Consider the following 16,531-nt stretch of genomic DNA (forward strand, 5'->3'; position numbering starts at 1 on the left):
AATTATTTTTTTTAAAATGAGGGTTGAAAAAGTAGAATTTGAGATCTCTCAAATTTACTGAAATACATTTATCACATGTTAAGCGTGCAAGATGAATTTTAATTTCAAAATTTATATATCATATGTAATTATTATAGTTAGATTATTGTCATTGATTGAATTGCATTTTATATAAGTTAGTTGATCTATTTTTGTAATGACCATCTTGTAAATATGAGAGGGTGTAATAGAAATAGAATACGGTTAGTTTTTAAAATTTAGAATTACTAACTAATAAATATGAGATTCCGTGCTTGTAGGAATTCTAAAATTAGTGTGGTAGCAGCCTAGTGAGGGTGAGATTTGGAGGTTCAAGCAGTGGTCATACGAGAAATGAACACTTGTTCCACAAAGTACTTTTTGATCCATCAAAATGGACGATGAATGAATCAAGAATACTGATGTTTTGAGATTCAGAAAATAAGATTTACAGATCTCTTTTTCTTTTGTCTGCTAGTGACGTTTGACTGCTTCTCTACTACAATGCCATCTGTTTCTGTTACTTAGATCCGTACGTACGGTGCATCAAAATACTTCTCCACTCCAGACGGCTATTTAATTCCTCCGGTGTGCATGTTGGTAAGGCTGTAAAGTGAGTAGACTCGCTTTCCTTACCTTTTGTCATATCACTAAGCTAAACTTCTCCTGTTGAGCTTGCGCTCACGAACTATCCAGCCTGCCCCATGTGTTCGGACTAAAATTCGCTGTAGCGGGGCAGTTTGCTTGAGGATGGCCTGATGAGTTTTGAGCTTGTATTCTTCTTTAAGGCTCGACCTTGCCTCTAGGTATTGGAAGCCCGGCGGTCATCAAATGCCCTTTTACCTTCTCAGCAGTTATTCAATGAGTGATAAGAGGTAAATCCCTAGACCCCATTATAATCGCGTGGCCCAAGAATGACTTCTGTCAAGAACGTCCTTTCCTTGCTTTTACTATTTTCAAAATTCAAAATCTCAATTTTCTTCTTACTTTGTTCTGTTTGCATCATCCCTTCCATCTTCTGCAAAAATCTTTCTACGTCTCTTACTCTCTAATAGCTGTCCCTAGGATTCTTATAAAGTTAAAGTCTTGTATCACCCATTCGACCCTCGCTAATTTTATTTTTCGGAATTACTTGGATATCCCCATTTATCGCATTAGAGCTCCTCTCTATAACGAGATGATCGTTCTCCCTGTTCTAATCAATTCTCAACAAGATCATAGCTTATATGTAATTATTATGGTTAGATTATTGTTGTTGATTAAATCAAATTTTATATAAATTAGTTGATCTATTTTCTTAACGATCATTTTATAAATATGAGCGAGTGTAATGCAAATAGAAAATAGTTAGAATATTTAGAATTGCAATAATGAATCAATTTTAATTGCTTATATGGTTAGTTTTTAAAATATAGAGTTCCTGATTAATGGAATATAAAATTCCGTGTTTGTAGAGATTCTAAAAATAGTGTGGTTGCAATGGGGTGAGGGTGAGATTTGGAGGTTCAAACACTGATCACACGAGAAATGAACACCTGAGCCACAAAGTACTTCCTCGAGCTCTTCAAGTTTTTCAGACTCCAGCTCCATCCCTTTTAATAACTGAATTCGTGTCTCCGTCCCAATTGTGCGACTGAGGGAGAAACTCCTCGAAGGTGAAACCCTGCTGATCCCCGGAGAGTCATTTCAAATCTCTATCCCTAGACCCAATGTTCGTGTGGATGAAAGGATACCCTTCTCGCATAGGAAGAACAAATGTTTTTTTAAAATTTTTTATAGCAGGTTAGAGTAGTTTTCTTAAAAAAGATTTTTATGAATTTTGAAAGATAAAATTATTTAATGTTTACATGTGCAGTTTTTTAAATGTAAAAGTTTTTTTAATAAAAAAAATATTTGATTTTTTAAAATATCTTTTAGTTGATTTAACGATACTATTCGTTATTATTAAAAAATATTTATTTATCATTATTAAAAATGATCATTTATCGTTTTCATAATTAAATTTTAATTATTTTTTATTAAAAATATTTATTTATCATTATATTATTTTAAAATAAATAGTTAAAAATAGTAAATACAATAATTAAGTTTTTTAATACATTTTTTAATTATATGTTATATTTTTTTATTAATTTAAATTGAAAAAAAATATATATATTTTTATCATTAACCGTTTTGCATTTTCCACGTTCTCATTTAAATGGCCCACGTTTCGGATCCCCAGGCCCCACCTGTCTGAAAACTGAAAGCAGAAAGTTGCTTTTTGCGTCTTTTTATTTCTCCCTCGCTATCAGCCCCCCCCCCCCCCCCCCCTTCAAACTAAATAAACGTACAAAATCCACTCCCCGCTCAAAGCCACGTCCAATTTTCGTTGCTGGTAACGATCATATTCCCCAATCCATTGCCTCCTCTTCTCTCATGGATTTCACTAGCTCCATTCATCAATCTTCTTCTCTCTACCCCTACTATGTCCTTCTCAATGGCTTTTCTATTATACCCCTTTCGCATTTTCTCTTTGCGGCTGCTGTTTTCTCCGTCGTGTTTCTGTACAATTTTCTCGAGTTTCACTTAGTTGGAGATTTCTTTCTTGGGTTTCGAGGCAACCCAATTCGCCTTACCCACAACCCCTCGTCTGCATTGTATAATAGTGTCGTTTCTCACTGTAAAATCCTTCATGGCAGGTGAAATATTTGAGCTTTTTCAATGGGAATCGATGGAGTATTTTGTTTTCAATTTTGAGTTATTTTCTTTTGGGATTGAATTCTTGTGCAGGTATTTGGCTACCCTCTGGCTTGCAAGTCCTCATTTACAGACGTGCTTTTTAAGTTTCGGTGGGAGACCACCGGTTTTCAGCTACAGAAGGTGGTGGAATTGCCCCTCTGCGTTTTGTTTTTCTTCATGGTTCAAGGTTGTAGTAAATATTTACATGTGTGCCTTTTCAGACAGATTTATCATGCTTCTGATGGTGGAACAATTGCTTTGGATTGGTTAACGCATTCTGATGGTAACTACACTACCTCTTCTAAGTTACAAAACGACTCTTATACCCAAACATACAAAGATTAGTGTATGCTTGCTGATAAGTTTAGATAATTGTAGTGTTTTTTTCCCCTCTCATTTATCTATGCTATTAAGGTGTGGCAATTGTGTCTTCAATTTTCCGTATCTCTATCAAGAAAAGTAAAAAACAGGGAAGATTCACTGATATACTGAACATTAAATTACCGACAATGGTAGCTATTTTTCTACTTTTTTTGTAGTAACATATACTCATAATAGGAAAATTTTTTATGGGTTTCTATATCTTTTGAATAAAGTTGACTTCCTCTGCAGTTTCAGGAGGCTCTTTTCTCATGAATAATGCCATTTCTAAAGAAGACAAAATTCCTATAGTGGTTGTGATTCCTGGCTTATCAAGTGACTCTGCTGCTGCTGTAAGTAGAACTTCTATAAATTTCCTTGTAATCTGGTTACAAATTTCTTGATATCTCTTGGGTTCCTTTGGAAACTGAAATTTCAGTTTGTTTCGAAGTTGTTCTTTATTATTACTATTATTATATTTATTTTATTTTTTGTTGGGCGTAAAACAATATATTTGAATATAAAAGATTGGAAGTGCAAGGGCTTAACTGCCCTTTAAAATTTTTTAGGATCTTGGTTGATGACTTGCAAAACATTATTAACTCCTTAATATTTGCTACTTAAGATCCGGATTCTTGTCATAGAATAGGAGACGTATGTTTCAAGCCTCTTTTAAGTTTTTTGAGATTTGTGTTCTGTAATTTTGTGCTGTCTATATGTGAATGCTAAAAAGAATTCTATTATGAATCATTCTATCTAAAAGCACTAATTTATTTGTTTATTCATCAAATCAAACCCAGAAAGGATGTCTCTTTGCTATAGAAAATCCAAGTTCTTTAATACTGCTGAATTTCTGATTGCTGTAAACCTTTTTGTAGATGAGAAGAACCAGAGAAACACATATGGATGTTTTTTTCACATTCAATCTATTAATTCCTAAAGAACTCAATGCAAAAGAGCAGGGGAAAGAAACAAAGATCTAGCTGAGATTATTTGTAACTTTGATATAAATTAGAATTAGATAAAATGCAGAGGCTGGCTTCTTTTTATTTCCCCCTTCTTCTTCTTCTTCTTCTTCTTCTTCTTTTTCCCCTTTCTATAGTTAATATTGTGAAACAAAAATGGCTTACAGTATTCTAGGAAGCTAGTTTTGCATTGTGCAATAGGGGTGTCCACGGTTCTTAGGTCCCTAATCGAGCCCAAGAAACATACTCCGATTCTTTTTTTTTGAACAAGCAAGCACAATTATTAAGAAAATGCCAGAAAAATCTGGCCATACAACTAAAAGAGCACACTGAACTGAAATTTTTTTACTTTTTTGGTTTTTCACTAAGAACTGAACTTAAACAATTCCGGAATATCGAACCGTACTATACTTCCTATAATTTTTAAGTTATTATATACTTCTATATATTTTTATATATCTATATATTGTAATTATGGATAATTACAAACTATTATTATCTTTTAATGCTAATGTACATTAAATGTTATACTTATCTACTATTTTTTAATCCTTAATTTCATATATATATACTTTGTAATTAAAGATTATATAAGTTGTAAATGGTTTAAATGTGTATTAAATATATGATATAATTTGTATTCATACCTAATTTTAAAACTTAAATACTAATTTAAATATAAATTTTTATGCAAAAATTATATAAAATTATTCTCAGAACCGAGAATTATACTGAAACTAGAAATGTTGATCTGGTTCTAGTTCATAGGTAGACCCCAAACCAAATTCGGACAAGCAATCCTCTAGTGTGTTGGGTGCATCAAACTGAATGTTGCTTCTAGCTCAATGAATGAAAACAACTAAACTAAGAGACATTCAACCAAAGCTAAATTCTCAGTTTCCTTCATTCAAAATTTTTCCCCCAACTATCAGCAAATATGTGCAGGACCAACAAAAATGATGGTAATGGAGATGGAAGTGGGACTTCAAAAAAAAAAAAAAATCCTTCTTAAAATGTTTTAAACACCTATTATTCATTAGATTTATATGTATACCGTTTTTTCTTTTTAAATCAGGTTGGCAGATTGATAGTATGGATTAATAGTTGCATGTTATGGATTTTAAGTCCATATGCAAGCATGTAGTATTGCAATTATACTTGTTTAGCTCATTTGCTATGAATTACAGTATGTTAAACATCTCGAATATGATGTTTAGATAATAGGATAATGATGCATAATTATATTACTTGATGTGAAATGCAGTATATAAAGCATTTTGCCTTCAGTACAGCAAAACGTGGGTTGAATGTTGTTGTTTGTAATCATCGAGGATTGGGCGGTGTTTCAATTACTGTAAGTTTCTTTCTATTGATTTATTGAATACATAAGTTTCATGCAATTCCTTCTCCTTAAGGAGGTGGAGTGCAATTGTATAATCATTCTTTTTTGTTGCTGAAGTAATTTTTGCACTATGACTCTTAGAATCCTATATAGGAATTATTTATAGGGGAAGGGCTTAGAAATTAACTCTAGGAGCTAATTAAGAATCAATTGTATTAATTAGTTCCATATTTTAGAATTATTTTTGCATATAAATTGATATACTCGTTCATACATGAACAAGTATATGAGAAATATTTTCTCCCAAAGATATTTGCTAAACAACATGGTATCAGCATTAAGGCAACCTTTCTTGGCCTTCTTTCATAAATGACAATGTCAGGGTTAGGGTTTGTTTGGGTAAAGCTTCTTGGCAACATCTACAGCAAGTGCTGATCAATATGCCTAGCTTAGAAGGAAGGATGCTGCCAATTGGCTTGTCCCTGAAAGTATGTTGCCTCCCATGAAGCACATGGCTCACGCTCTGCTACAAGAATTTTCAACTTTCCCATGCACTGGAGCTTGTGGTCTTTTCTGGTGACCTTTTCTTGCTGTTCTTTTTTCCAATGGTCTTCTTTGAGTGTGCAACTCTGCAGGCTATTTCCCTCACCCGGTTCGCCTTTTTTCCTGTCACCATGTCTTTTTCCCAGTTTCAATACTACAATTCTATTTTTTGCACCCATTATTTACTTATGACTGATGGGAAAAAGGGGGTAATAGAGACAAATGAGTTTCAAATAAGTCTTGTAAAGCTTGATGGCATTATCTTGTGTGGTCGAGATCTTGCTTACTGTTTATCCAGGCCAGAGGAATTCAGGGATATATTATGGGGGATAAATCAAAACCAAAAGCTAATAGTTCTACCTATAGCCGATGGGAATTGGAGAATTCTTTGCACTATCCTGGCTTTAATTCAATACAACCTCATATAGCTTGCGGATATTTGCTGTTGAATGATACAACTACTATTTGGAGATAGGTCTCTTACACCTATCTCAAATAGATAATTCGAAAACAAGGTTCATGGTATGAAGAGGGTGAGATGACCATTGTCAGTAGTCAGTATTTTGTAGAACTGAGTGATTTGATGGCAAGATTTGGACTACTACCATGATTTTCATACTACATGTATTACTAATAGTGTTAAATTCCATTAATTAATTGAAAAAGGACGAACTATGATTTTCTTCTTGGACCAAATATGGAGTATGATCAGATTTGAATTCAAGTGCTTGGTAAAGATCACATGCCTTCTTAAGGCATACCTATTCCTTTGTACAATAGGAGGAGACCTGAGAGAGTGTTAAAATTTATTCGTCTCCACCAATAAAGCGAGGCTGGTAGCTATGTTTCAATAGAACAATAACATACTTCTCATCAGTCTGTCAGACAAGGATTACATTGTGACTAATCCTATATGGGAAGTATTTATAGGATACAACTTAGGAATTAATTCTAGGAGCTGATTATTAATTGTATTAGTTAGTTCCCCATTTTAGGATTCATCTTTGTGCATAAATTTATGTATACAATTATACTTAAGAAATATATGGGAAATATATTCTCTCAAAGATATATGTTAAACAATAGTAACCAAAAGAGTGAAAAAACAAAGAAAAGAGAAGTGTAATTTTAAAAATTTTTAGGAATGAAATGGAAAAAAGGCATCTTAGTGTTGATTAATGGATAGAACTATTGATGACTAATTTTAAAATTATTAGGACTTGATTGGAAAAGAAAAGACTTTTAAGACTTCACCTTCAAAGACAACTAAACTTTATAGGAATTCCTATGTTGTTATCCTTTCTTAGATATTACTAGTATTTTCAATTCTTAGTTCTTCTTAGATTTTTTCTGCCGTAGATTACAGTTAGTCAAATTTTGATCTTTTAGAATTTCCAGAAGAGGTCTCCATCTTAGTAGTCACCCTTCTTCACTTCAATTATTACACCTTGATTTTGTTAGTTACATCCTTCTTGTTCTTCCCAGCTCTTTATAAATAGAATCTAAGTACAAAAACTGCATACTCGTGAATTTCAGCTCTACCTACTTTAACCCTTTTTCTCTTTCTTTTTCTTTATGTTGCTCAAATTGCCAAATATTTGATTTTCAATTGGTATCTGTAAACTCTGAGGCATCTTTTCTAAACTGTTGCTATTGGTTAATGTCGACTTGAGATTTGGATGAGAATTATGTCATTTATGAACAATGGAATATCCTCTTATATATATTTGTCAAGTTCGTCCATATCCTCTTATATATAGCTTCACATAAATGGGTCCCACAGTCTAGTCTCAGTCATAAAGCCTTGCAAACAAATAGAAATGGTCTGAGGTTCACTAGGGAGGGTTCAGGTGAGTACCTTTTGATACTCAAGTTAGAAATATCACTTTCAAGTGAAAGAGCATAAAAAGAGTAGAGAGGAAGAAAAGAGGGAGAGGGGAGAACTCTTTACCCTTTCTTACCTAGCCTTATTTATAGAATTGAATATCTTATTAACTATTATTTATCATCAAACCATTGCTTTCACTCCAAGGAGCTTCCAGAATTTAGTACGAGTATCATTAGGATCATATGTGCTCCAAGTAAAGCTATACATATCTTTTTCCAACCTGAAAATTTGGATTTACTAGATTTGTCCTGTCCTTAGCTTCATTCCCTAATTGGATTCATATGCTTGTTTACACACACATGCACACATGTATGGAGGCAAGAGAAAGTATATCCCAAAGCCTTGATCAATCACCAAGTGATAAAATCGCTTGGTTCTCATGTAACAGACAGACTTTTCAATTTGTAGAGCTGATCAGTTCATTATTATTATTCTCTGAAGCTTCTCATTATTAATTACTGCATATGAGTTTGATGGTCATCTAGTTTCTTACAGAATGTGAGTTTTGTTTGTGTTATACACATTGCAGTCTGATTGCTTTTACAATGCTGGATGGACAGAAGATATACGAGTAGTCATTAATTATCTCCATAATGAATACCCCAGTGCTCCTCTATTTGCTGTTGGAACTAGCATTGGTGCCAACATTCTGGTACGTTGTTTTCTGATTTATCCTTAGGCTTTTTGCCTAACAAGTATAAAAAAAAATTCCTGAACCTTAGTTTTGAAAAAAGTATTTCCCAGACCAGAAGACCAGAGTAAATTTAAAACTTACTGCACTTTATAAGTGCAGTAAGCTGTAGAATTTAAAAAAAATGTATAAGTGCGATACTTAAAGAAAAAAAAAGTTAGTCTTTTGCACCTATATATATAAGTTAATTTACATTATGATCCTTAAAATTTAATAAAACTTACAATTTAACCATGCTTTTGAAATAATAAATAATTTAATTTTTAAAATTTTATTTTTGTTAATAAAATATTTCTTCTCTTAAATTTACTGTAAATCATGAAAAATTAAGTAAACTCTAAATACTTAACTCCAAATTTTTTTAATTTTTAATACATATCAAGACATCTTATTGCAGTCTTATATTAAATATTTTCTCTACTATTTAAACTCCTAAATCTTTAAACCCCGAATTCTCTAATTTATAATTTATATTAAGATACTTGTAATAGTTATAGTTTTGTATTAAATATTTTCTCTACTGTGTAGATCCGAACCCTTAATATTTCAATTTACTAATTTTCAATTTTTATCAAGATATTTTATTACAATCTTATATTAAATATTTTTCTGACTCTGTTAAGGTAAGAAATTATTGTTATAAAATTTATTATAATTTCTTTAAATATAGGGACCTAATTGTTATAAAAAATGAAATTCAAATGACTAAATTATTATATAGTCCCACAATGAATTTTAATAAAATAACTATTCTGTTAACAGAATAAAATTTTAGGAATTAAATTGTTTCACATTTTATAACAGTATCGCATTAATTTTTTTTTTCTATCATGTTAATATATAGATAGTTTAATTTAAGTGGTTGTATTTTTTTTAATTTAATACATCTACTAGTTGTAATTATTTTTAAAAATTATGTAAATTTTATAAAAATAATTTGTTATCTTAACATATTTGAAAAAAAAAAATACTGTAATAAAATATCTTGATATAAACTGAAAATTAATAAATTTAAAGGTTAAGGGTTCGGGTTTACATAATGGAGAAAATATTTAAAATAAAATTGCTATAAATATTTTGATATAAATTAAAAATAAAAGAATTTAGGTTAAAGATTTAGGGATTTATATAATAGAGAAAAAAATTTAATATAAGACTATTATAAAATATAGATTATTTAATATTTAAAAAGTATGGTTTAAGTTGTAAGTTTTATAAAATTCTAAGGATCATAATGTATATATATATATATATATATATATATATATATATATACATTTTACCTTACCGCACCTTTAGGTATTAAATCTTTTTTTTTATTATTATTTATTTCTTTTTAGGTACCGCACTTTATATTTAATTTTTTTTATATATATTTTTTTGATTTTATAGTATGCTTACCACCCTTATAAAGGACGGTAAATGAAAAATAATTTTTTGAGATCAGGGTTTAGGAATTTATTTTTTTTTTACCTTTACTAGGCAAAAAGCCCTTTATCCTTGTTTATGCTGGGCAGTTTAGAACAAGTGCTGAGACCATCAAAACTGTTATTAATATTACAAAAGTGAAGAGTGTGAAAACATGCTAACTGTTGATGTAAGAATCTTCCTTTTTCCTCATAGTGGATTGAAATGGATGATTTGCTGTTACATATGAATCTCTTTGTTGGATGCTACATAACTTGTACTTAAGGCTCTGTATGTCATTATCACTTTTTAATCAAATTTGGTGACATTCAACTATAATAACGTTCGGAAAAAAAAACTGTAATAACAATACAGTGATATTATGCTGATGTTTTATTCTGAAACATTTGCTTTTAGGTAAAATATCTTGGGGAGGATGGAGAGAGGACTCATGTTGCTGGAGCTGTAGCCATTTGTAATCCATGGGATCTCATGGTTAGTGTTTAAGCTCAACACCTGAACTTGAGGAGTTTTATGTTTCAAGTAGAGTTAACATCAAGGGTTTAGAACTATCTCATATTTCTTGCATATATCCACCTGTATATTTGCCCTGTCATCGCATCTTTTTCAGTTTACTCTCATGCTTTTTTTTTGTTTGGCTAGTAAAGAAAACCATAAACTGATTAGGAACTCCTGGTAGTTTATGTATAGATGGATACATTAGCACATGAAGCCACATCCTAGGGAAATCCTAAATCTATGGGACAGTTTCACAATTTGTAGGCTTATGATTTAAGGATTTAGGGAGCTATGGGAAAGAGTTGCAAATAAAGCTGATTAGAGAGAGAAAAAGAAGAGAAATGGCTGATCTTCAAGTATTGATTTCATATAAAAAAATTAAATAAAATTAATACATAAATCTGTTTCCTTGGCTGCATCAGTATATTCACTCAGGCACCGTTTTGCATCATACGTAGGAAGTCTATAATTTACATTCAAAGGCATAAAGAAGGTGCCATTCCTTGTACAGAATGAAAATTGTTCGCATGAGACTCAATTCTTCACGTTTGCTGTCAAGACAGCCAGTTGTGCAGTACTGAATTGAGTTTTAAATAAAAAGCATTTTCTCAAGAGAATTAGGATATCTTCAAGAAGATTGACCATCAAGCTTGAATATTTGGTGCCAATTTTCGTTATATCCCTCTAAGAAGATAGAAAACAGCATATCTTGTGAAGAGTGCAAGGTTACATTTGGAAAAGAAAATCCATAGCAAATTTTAGTTTAGATTGATCCTACGATTTTTCTTCAAATTTGATAACTCTGCATTATGCTAGGCAAAAAAATTTATCTTAAAGACAAAAGATTTCACATGACACTTAGAGAAAAAGGCACACAATTCACTTCTTTTTGTATTTGGATTTTGTTTCTTTAATTAAATATTCTCATGAGTGTATAGGTATTGACATTCCTGGAGAACCTTAATGTATCTAGGTTTGTTATTCAGAATTAATCAGTAATGGGAATCAAGCTCTCTTTCTTATTTGATTATATGATGCTTACAGCTTGTTCTATTCTACTTGTTTACACTCCTTTGAATTGGCAAACAGGAATACATCTTTTAGTTATCAATACCCATTATTCCAAGTTTGGTTGCTCATTTCACACTGAATATGCTGGCTTTCATTATGCTATTATTATTAACTATGTTCTTTGCAGATTGGAGATAGATTTATAAGCCGCAGGCTGTTGCAAAAGTTCTATGACAGGGTTCTAGCATTTGGCCTTCAAAATTATGCAAAACTGTATGTGTGTGTTAACCTTTTAACTGAGTGTCACTTAATCTGTAAAATTCTTATCAAATTGTTTCCCGCTTTTCCTTCTCATTGTGGTCGATTTTAGGATGATTATAAATATCTGTCCTTGATTAGAGATTTTTGCCCTTATTTTTTACTTTTGCTTGGTATGAAGAGATTCCTAATGGTCATTGCAGACATGAGCCTCGATTTTCTAGGCTTGCTACTTGGGAAGGCATAAAAAAGGTTAGTTTCTTCTCAAGTTCTTGATAGTCTTCTTTGTGCAAGTGACTTTACACTGTTTGAGACAATGGAAAGTGGGAGGAAGAAAAATTCTGAGGAAAAATTAGAGGGAGAGAAATAAGGAGAATAAACCATATTGTCCCCCTTGTTTGGATGAAAAGGAAATAAAAGGGGAAAAAAGAATATGGAATGCCTTTGAGATTGCAATTTTGACCTTTAGATAAAATATTATTAATGAAGGGTAAATGTGTAAATTTCTTAATTTTGGTCAATTATCTCAACAATTTAGGAATAAAATTGGTGGGCAGGAAAGGAAAATTTTAAGTCTTTCTTCTGTACTTTTCTTTCTCCCCACTTTCCATCATTCTCCATGTTTATTTCCCACTCTTTGTTTTGCTTTATTTTCTGCTCTCCTGAAACATAGTGTAACTCGTACTTGTTAGTAGCAATTCAGCAGGGCAAATGAAGTAGTTGATTGCTAGAATTGCTACATTCTCTTATGCTTTCAGCTTTCAGTCGCCATATTTTCCATCTCAATTTGCTTTCATATCAAAAGCAACATTCAAACTTTTTATATCAACATTGCTATTTCAAAATTTAGCAAGCTTATATACCATGAAAAGGAGTTCATAGTTATTGGCTTCAGCACAATAATTGCATTGTTTTCTTTTTTTGCGCTCTTTATGTGCATGTTCACATATTGTAATAAGTGGATATGGGCTAGAGATAATGGGGATTCCTTAACAGTTTAGTGATGGCTTAATATCTTGCTCGTTATGAATTCTTGCAAGTCTAGGACATTATTCAAATGAAAATGATGAGCATGGTGGCAACTAAGACTGATAGTATGCTTTTTGTGGTTGTGCATGCATTACTTGATAAATGTTGATAATAATGGATATACATTGCTTTTAATAACAAGGTGCATGCAAATTTTATTGTGATCTTATTCTGCAATTTTTCCTTGGACTATCTTTAGGTAAAAGCAGAAGCATCAATTATTCTGGTAACAGCTACCTAGGGTGTTCGATCATGGAAAGTGGTTTAACTGACAGTTGCTTATTAGAAATAGCAGCTTGTAAAGCTGCCTTGTCTTCTTGACACTGGCAACATAAACTTTGTTATGCCTTTGTAGATCTCTATGAATGATGTCTTTTATATCTATAATCACAGCTGTCAAGCTTTAAGTTCTTTGAAATTGATATTTAGAACATTTACTTATGTATTTGATGGAATTCTGAATCTCATTTTTATGCCTAGGAATCATATTCCTTTATTGCCGACTCTGTCTAAATGGAGCTCATTTGAAGCATGCCCATGCTGTAAATTGTGGCATGTTTGCTAGCTGCTGAGAGCTCTTCTCCTTCTTCTTCACCCGTCTTCTGGGTATCACATACACATTCTAAGACTAACTTCAGACAGTTAATGAGTTTACAAACAGACTTTCAACACCCTTTTCTTTGTTAACTTTTTTGGGCATTAGGCCAAAGACATAGAGAAAGGGGGGAGTGTCTGTCAAATCTCTCTTCCTCGTTGTACCGTTTCATTGCTTTCTTTGTCTGTTCTGACTTCTGAAGGGGTTGGGACTTCCACAATGTACTGGACTGTAATTCTATTAAATTTCTAGACAGAGGTCTCTTTTTTTGGCTTGGGGAGGGGGGGGGGCGTGGTGGAAATCAGAAGTTCTTTATTATTATGTTCTATGAATTACAAGGCACTAAATGCAGTTTTTTCTTTGCTGGATATCGTTATCAGCATGCATGTGGCTCACTTGTCTTCCTCAGTATTGTGTAGGGAATTATGGACTTCTATTAGTCAGCAAAACTGTTATTCTGACAAGGAAAAATATTGCTTGCTACTTTCTAATGGTATTTCTTAGAATGTAGTTTTTACGATCTTTATTGGAATAATTTATACCGTAGCTGAAATTTTCAAGGTGTATTGTTGTTATTATACATTTATTATCATTCTTGTCTCCTAACAAATGCATAATTTTACATGATTATCTTCTTGTTCTTTGAAAGTCACGTTCTGTTCGAGATTTCAACAGCCATTTGACCTGCCATGTTGGGAAATTTGAGGTATTAATATCTGATATTTTCATCTAGTTCTTCAGAATTTCTTCTCTTCCTCGAGTAACAAAAGATATCATATTGTTTCCTCAGACTGTGGATACATTCTACAGGCGCTGTAGCAGTTCCTATTACGTTGGAAATGTGTCAGTACCACTACTATGCATCAATGCTCTGGATGATCCACTCTGTACTAGGGAAGCCATACCTTGGGATGAATGCAGGTGGAGACACTTTCTGCTTTTATTATTATTATTATTAATTTTCCTCTTTATTAACCTGTTGTAATATAATTTCCAGTAACTGATCGATACATGTATATATGCATACGAAACTAATTATGCACATACATGAACTTTTGCATGATTTTCCTTTTCTGCAGGGCAAATAAAAATATTGTGTTGGCCACACCGAAGCATGGAGGACATCTGGCATTCTTTGAAGGATTAACTGGAGCCTGCTTGTGGTACGTACAAAGTTCTACTATAGTAGGATACTAGGCTTTGTCTTTCTGCATTGAATTGGACAGCCATTTATGCCATGGAATGTAAATCCTCGAAGTAGTTTATTACTGATTCATTCAATCGTCATCTGCAGTCACTAAATTGAGATCCCCGAGGAAGAAAGGATGGCGAACCTTTTATTTTTAATACAGTCCGTGCTGCTTTTCTTCCCCCTGTCTATCGGTTAATTTCTTCTCTCCTGCCTTTGTCTTTGTTTTGCAGGTGGGTGAGGGCAGTTGATGAATTTCTTGTTGTTCTACATTCTAGTACTTGCATGCATGTCCAAAAGGTAAAATTTTTAATTTTTCTTCTCAACTGACAGAATAACATGATTAGACATTTTGATATTGTGCTTGAATCTTGTTGGATTATCAGATGCGACATCTGGGCCTTCTTAGAAAAAGTTCTTGTTTCTCTTTATTCCACATGTTTCAACTTACTGATCTTGTATAACTGTTAATTTTTTTGCTTTTTACTGAATTTGCAGGACATTTCTAGTTTGCATTCATCAGATGGAACTGCAATTGATCAGGGCCCATATGTGAACATTGCAGAAGATGGAATGGTGGCTTCAGTGTTCGGTCAGGAACCAAGAGATCATGTGTCTGAAGAGATTAAAGAAATGATTTCTGATATAGGACAAGATGATCACCATACAGAGACTACTCAAACCTCAGAACAGCACACAAACATAAATACCAAGTCTTCTGATGTAACTGCTCCAGTAAGAAAATGCCTGAATCAGATTTCTCGGCAGACTCAAAAATCAGCATTGTTGCTTACAAGAAAAATCTTCCCTGCAGCTATGCTTAGAAGATAATCCCATCATGATAAAAATTGTTGAAAGTACTGTGTATCAAGTGATTAGTTTAGTTCTGTGTTATGCTCCAAGCAGACACATTTACATTTTTTTTCATGCCTATTGTAGCATGATTAACAATTATATGGTGCTGGTGAAAATGAAACTGGAAATCAATTCTTGATGTCTGCATCACTGGTTGATTAGGAACATTACAAGCAGAGTCTAACTGGGGAAGTGTTTATCTACGGAGTCTAATTGTCTGCCTCTTCTAGATGGGATGGCAAGACATAAACAGGAATCTCCTGATCCGGGTTGGATTCCCCTTTCTTTTCCCGACCCAAAAAAGGAATATAGAGAGTCTAATTAGGGCAAGTTTTGCTTAAAAGTCAATTCTCAAATCAAATGCTTTGAAATGAGAAGCCAAAATGAGGAAAAAGAGTCATAATTGGGGGCCATTACCAACCCAAATATATTGGATGCAATGTACGGAACCACTAACAAGTTCACACACACCTGACCACAATCTGGATATTAAATCGGGTTAACGGTTTTTGTCTTTGAATCGGAATAGATTGAGATATGCAGGTCGATTTTGACTTTCCTTCTCTTGAATCTCCAAATCGGGAGAAATGCCATTAATCAAGCGAACTAAATGCACTGGCCCTTTAAAGGATGCTTAAGATTTATCATCATTTCAACCTGATGACTTCCATACCAGACAATGACTCATACCCATGTCTCCCTACAACACGATGAAAATGGACAAAATGGTTTCTGGTAAGAAAATGACCCTTTCATCAATAAAGAATATACCTTTCAATCTTTCTATCCCACTTTCAGATTGAAGAATGGAACTTTCCTCTGTTTCTTTTTTAATAATGATTAAAAAGCATCTGTCTTTTTTGAAAAAAATTATGTTATGAGCATTTGCAAGAATATTCAAACCCCAAGTATAGGACAAAACTTCTCATTTCTTTGTAATCTCAGCCTCCAATTTTATATTCCTTTATAGTATCCACCTGCTTTTTCTAATTTTATGCCAGATTACTAATCTTATTTTATTTTATTTTTATATTTAATTAGCTGTTAATTAGTTCTTGACGTTTTATGCTAAGTTCCGGCCATTATTTTCAATACCCATATCTATTATCATGTTTTTCTTTTTAATTTATTAACCACAAC

At 32.6% G+C, this 16,531-nt stretch overlaps 1 protein-coding gene across 1 annotated transcript; it reads left to right on the forward strand.

Annotated features, from left to right (window-relative positions):
- Window positions 1-2,342: 2,342 nt before the first annotated feature.
- On the forward strand, window positions 2,343-15,530 carry LOC110606455 (phospholipase ABHD3). Its single transcript, XM_021745257.2, has 14 exons — window positions 2,343-2,699; window positions 2,791-2,880; window positions 2,961-3,022; window positions 3,352-3,452; window positions 5,329-5,418; window positions 8,367-8,489; window positions 10,353-10,430; window positions 11,653-11,738; window positions 11,927-11,975; window positions 13,997-14,053; window positions 14,138-14,268; window positions 14,427-14,510; window positions 14,770-14,836; window positions 15,035-15,530. The coding sequence occupies exons 1-14, from the start codon at window positions 2,437-2,439 to the stop codon at window positions 15,365-15,367; spliced, it is 1,614 nt and encodes a 537-aa protein (XP_021600949.1). The 5' UTR covers window positions 2,343-2,436; the 3' UTR covers window positions 15,368-15,530.
- The last annotated feature ends 1,001 nt before the right edge of the window (window positions 15,531-16,531 follow it).

This window comes from Manihot esculenta, chromosome 18, assembly GCF_001659605.2.
Source record: "Manihot esculenta cultivar AM560-2 chromosome 18, M.esculenta_v8, whole genome shotgun sequence".
NCBI classification, from domain to species: Eukaryota; Viridiplantae; Streptophyta; class Magnoliopsida; order Malpighiales; family Euphorbiaceae; genus Manihot; species Manihot esculenta.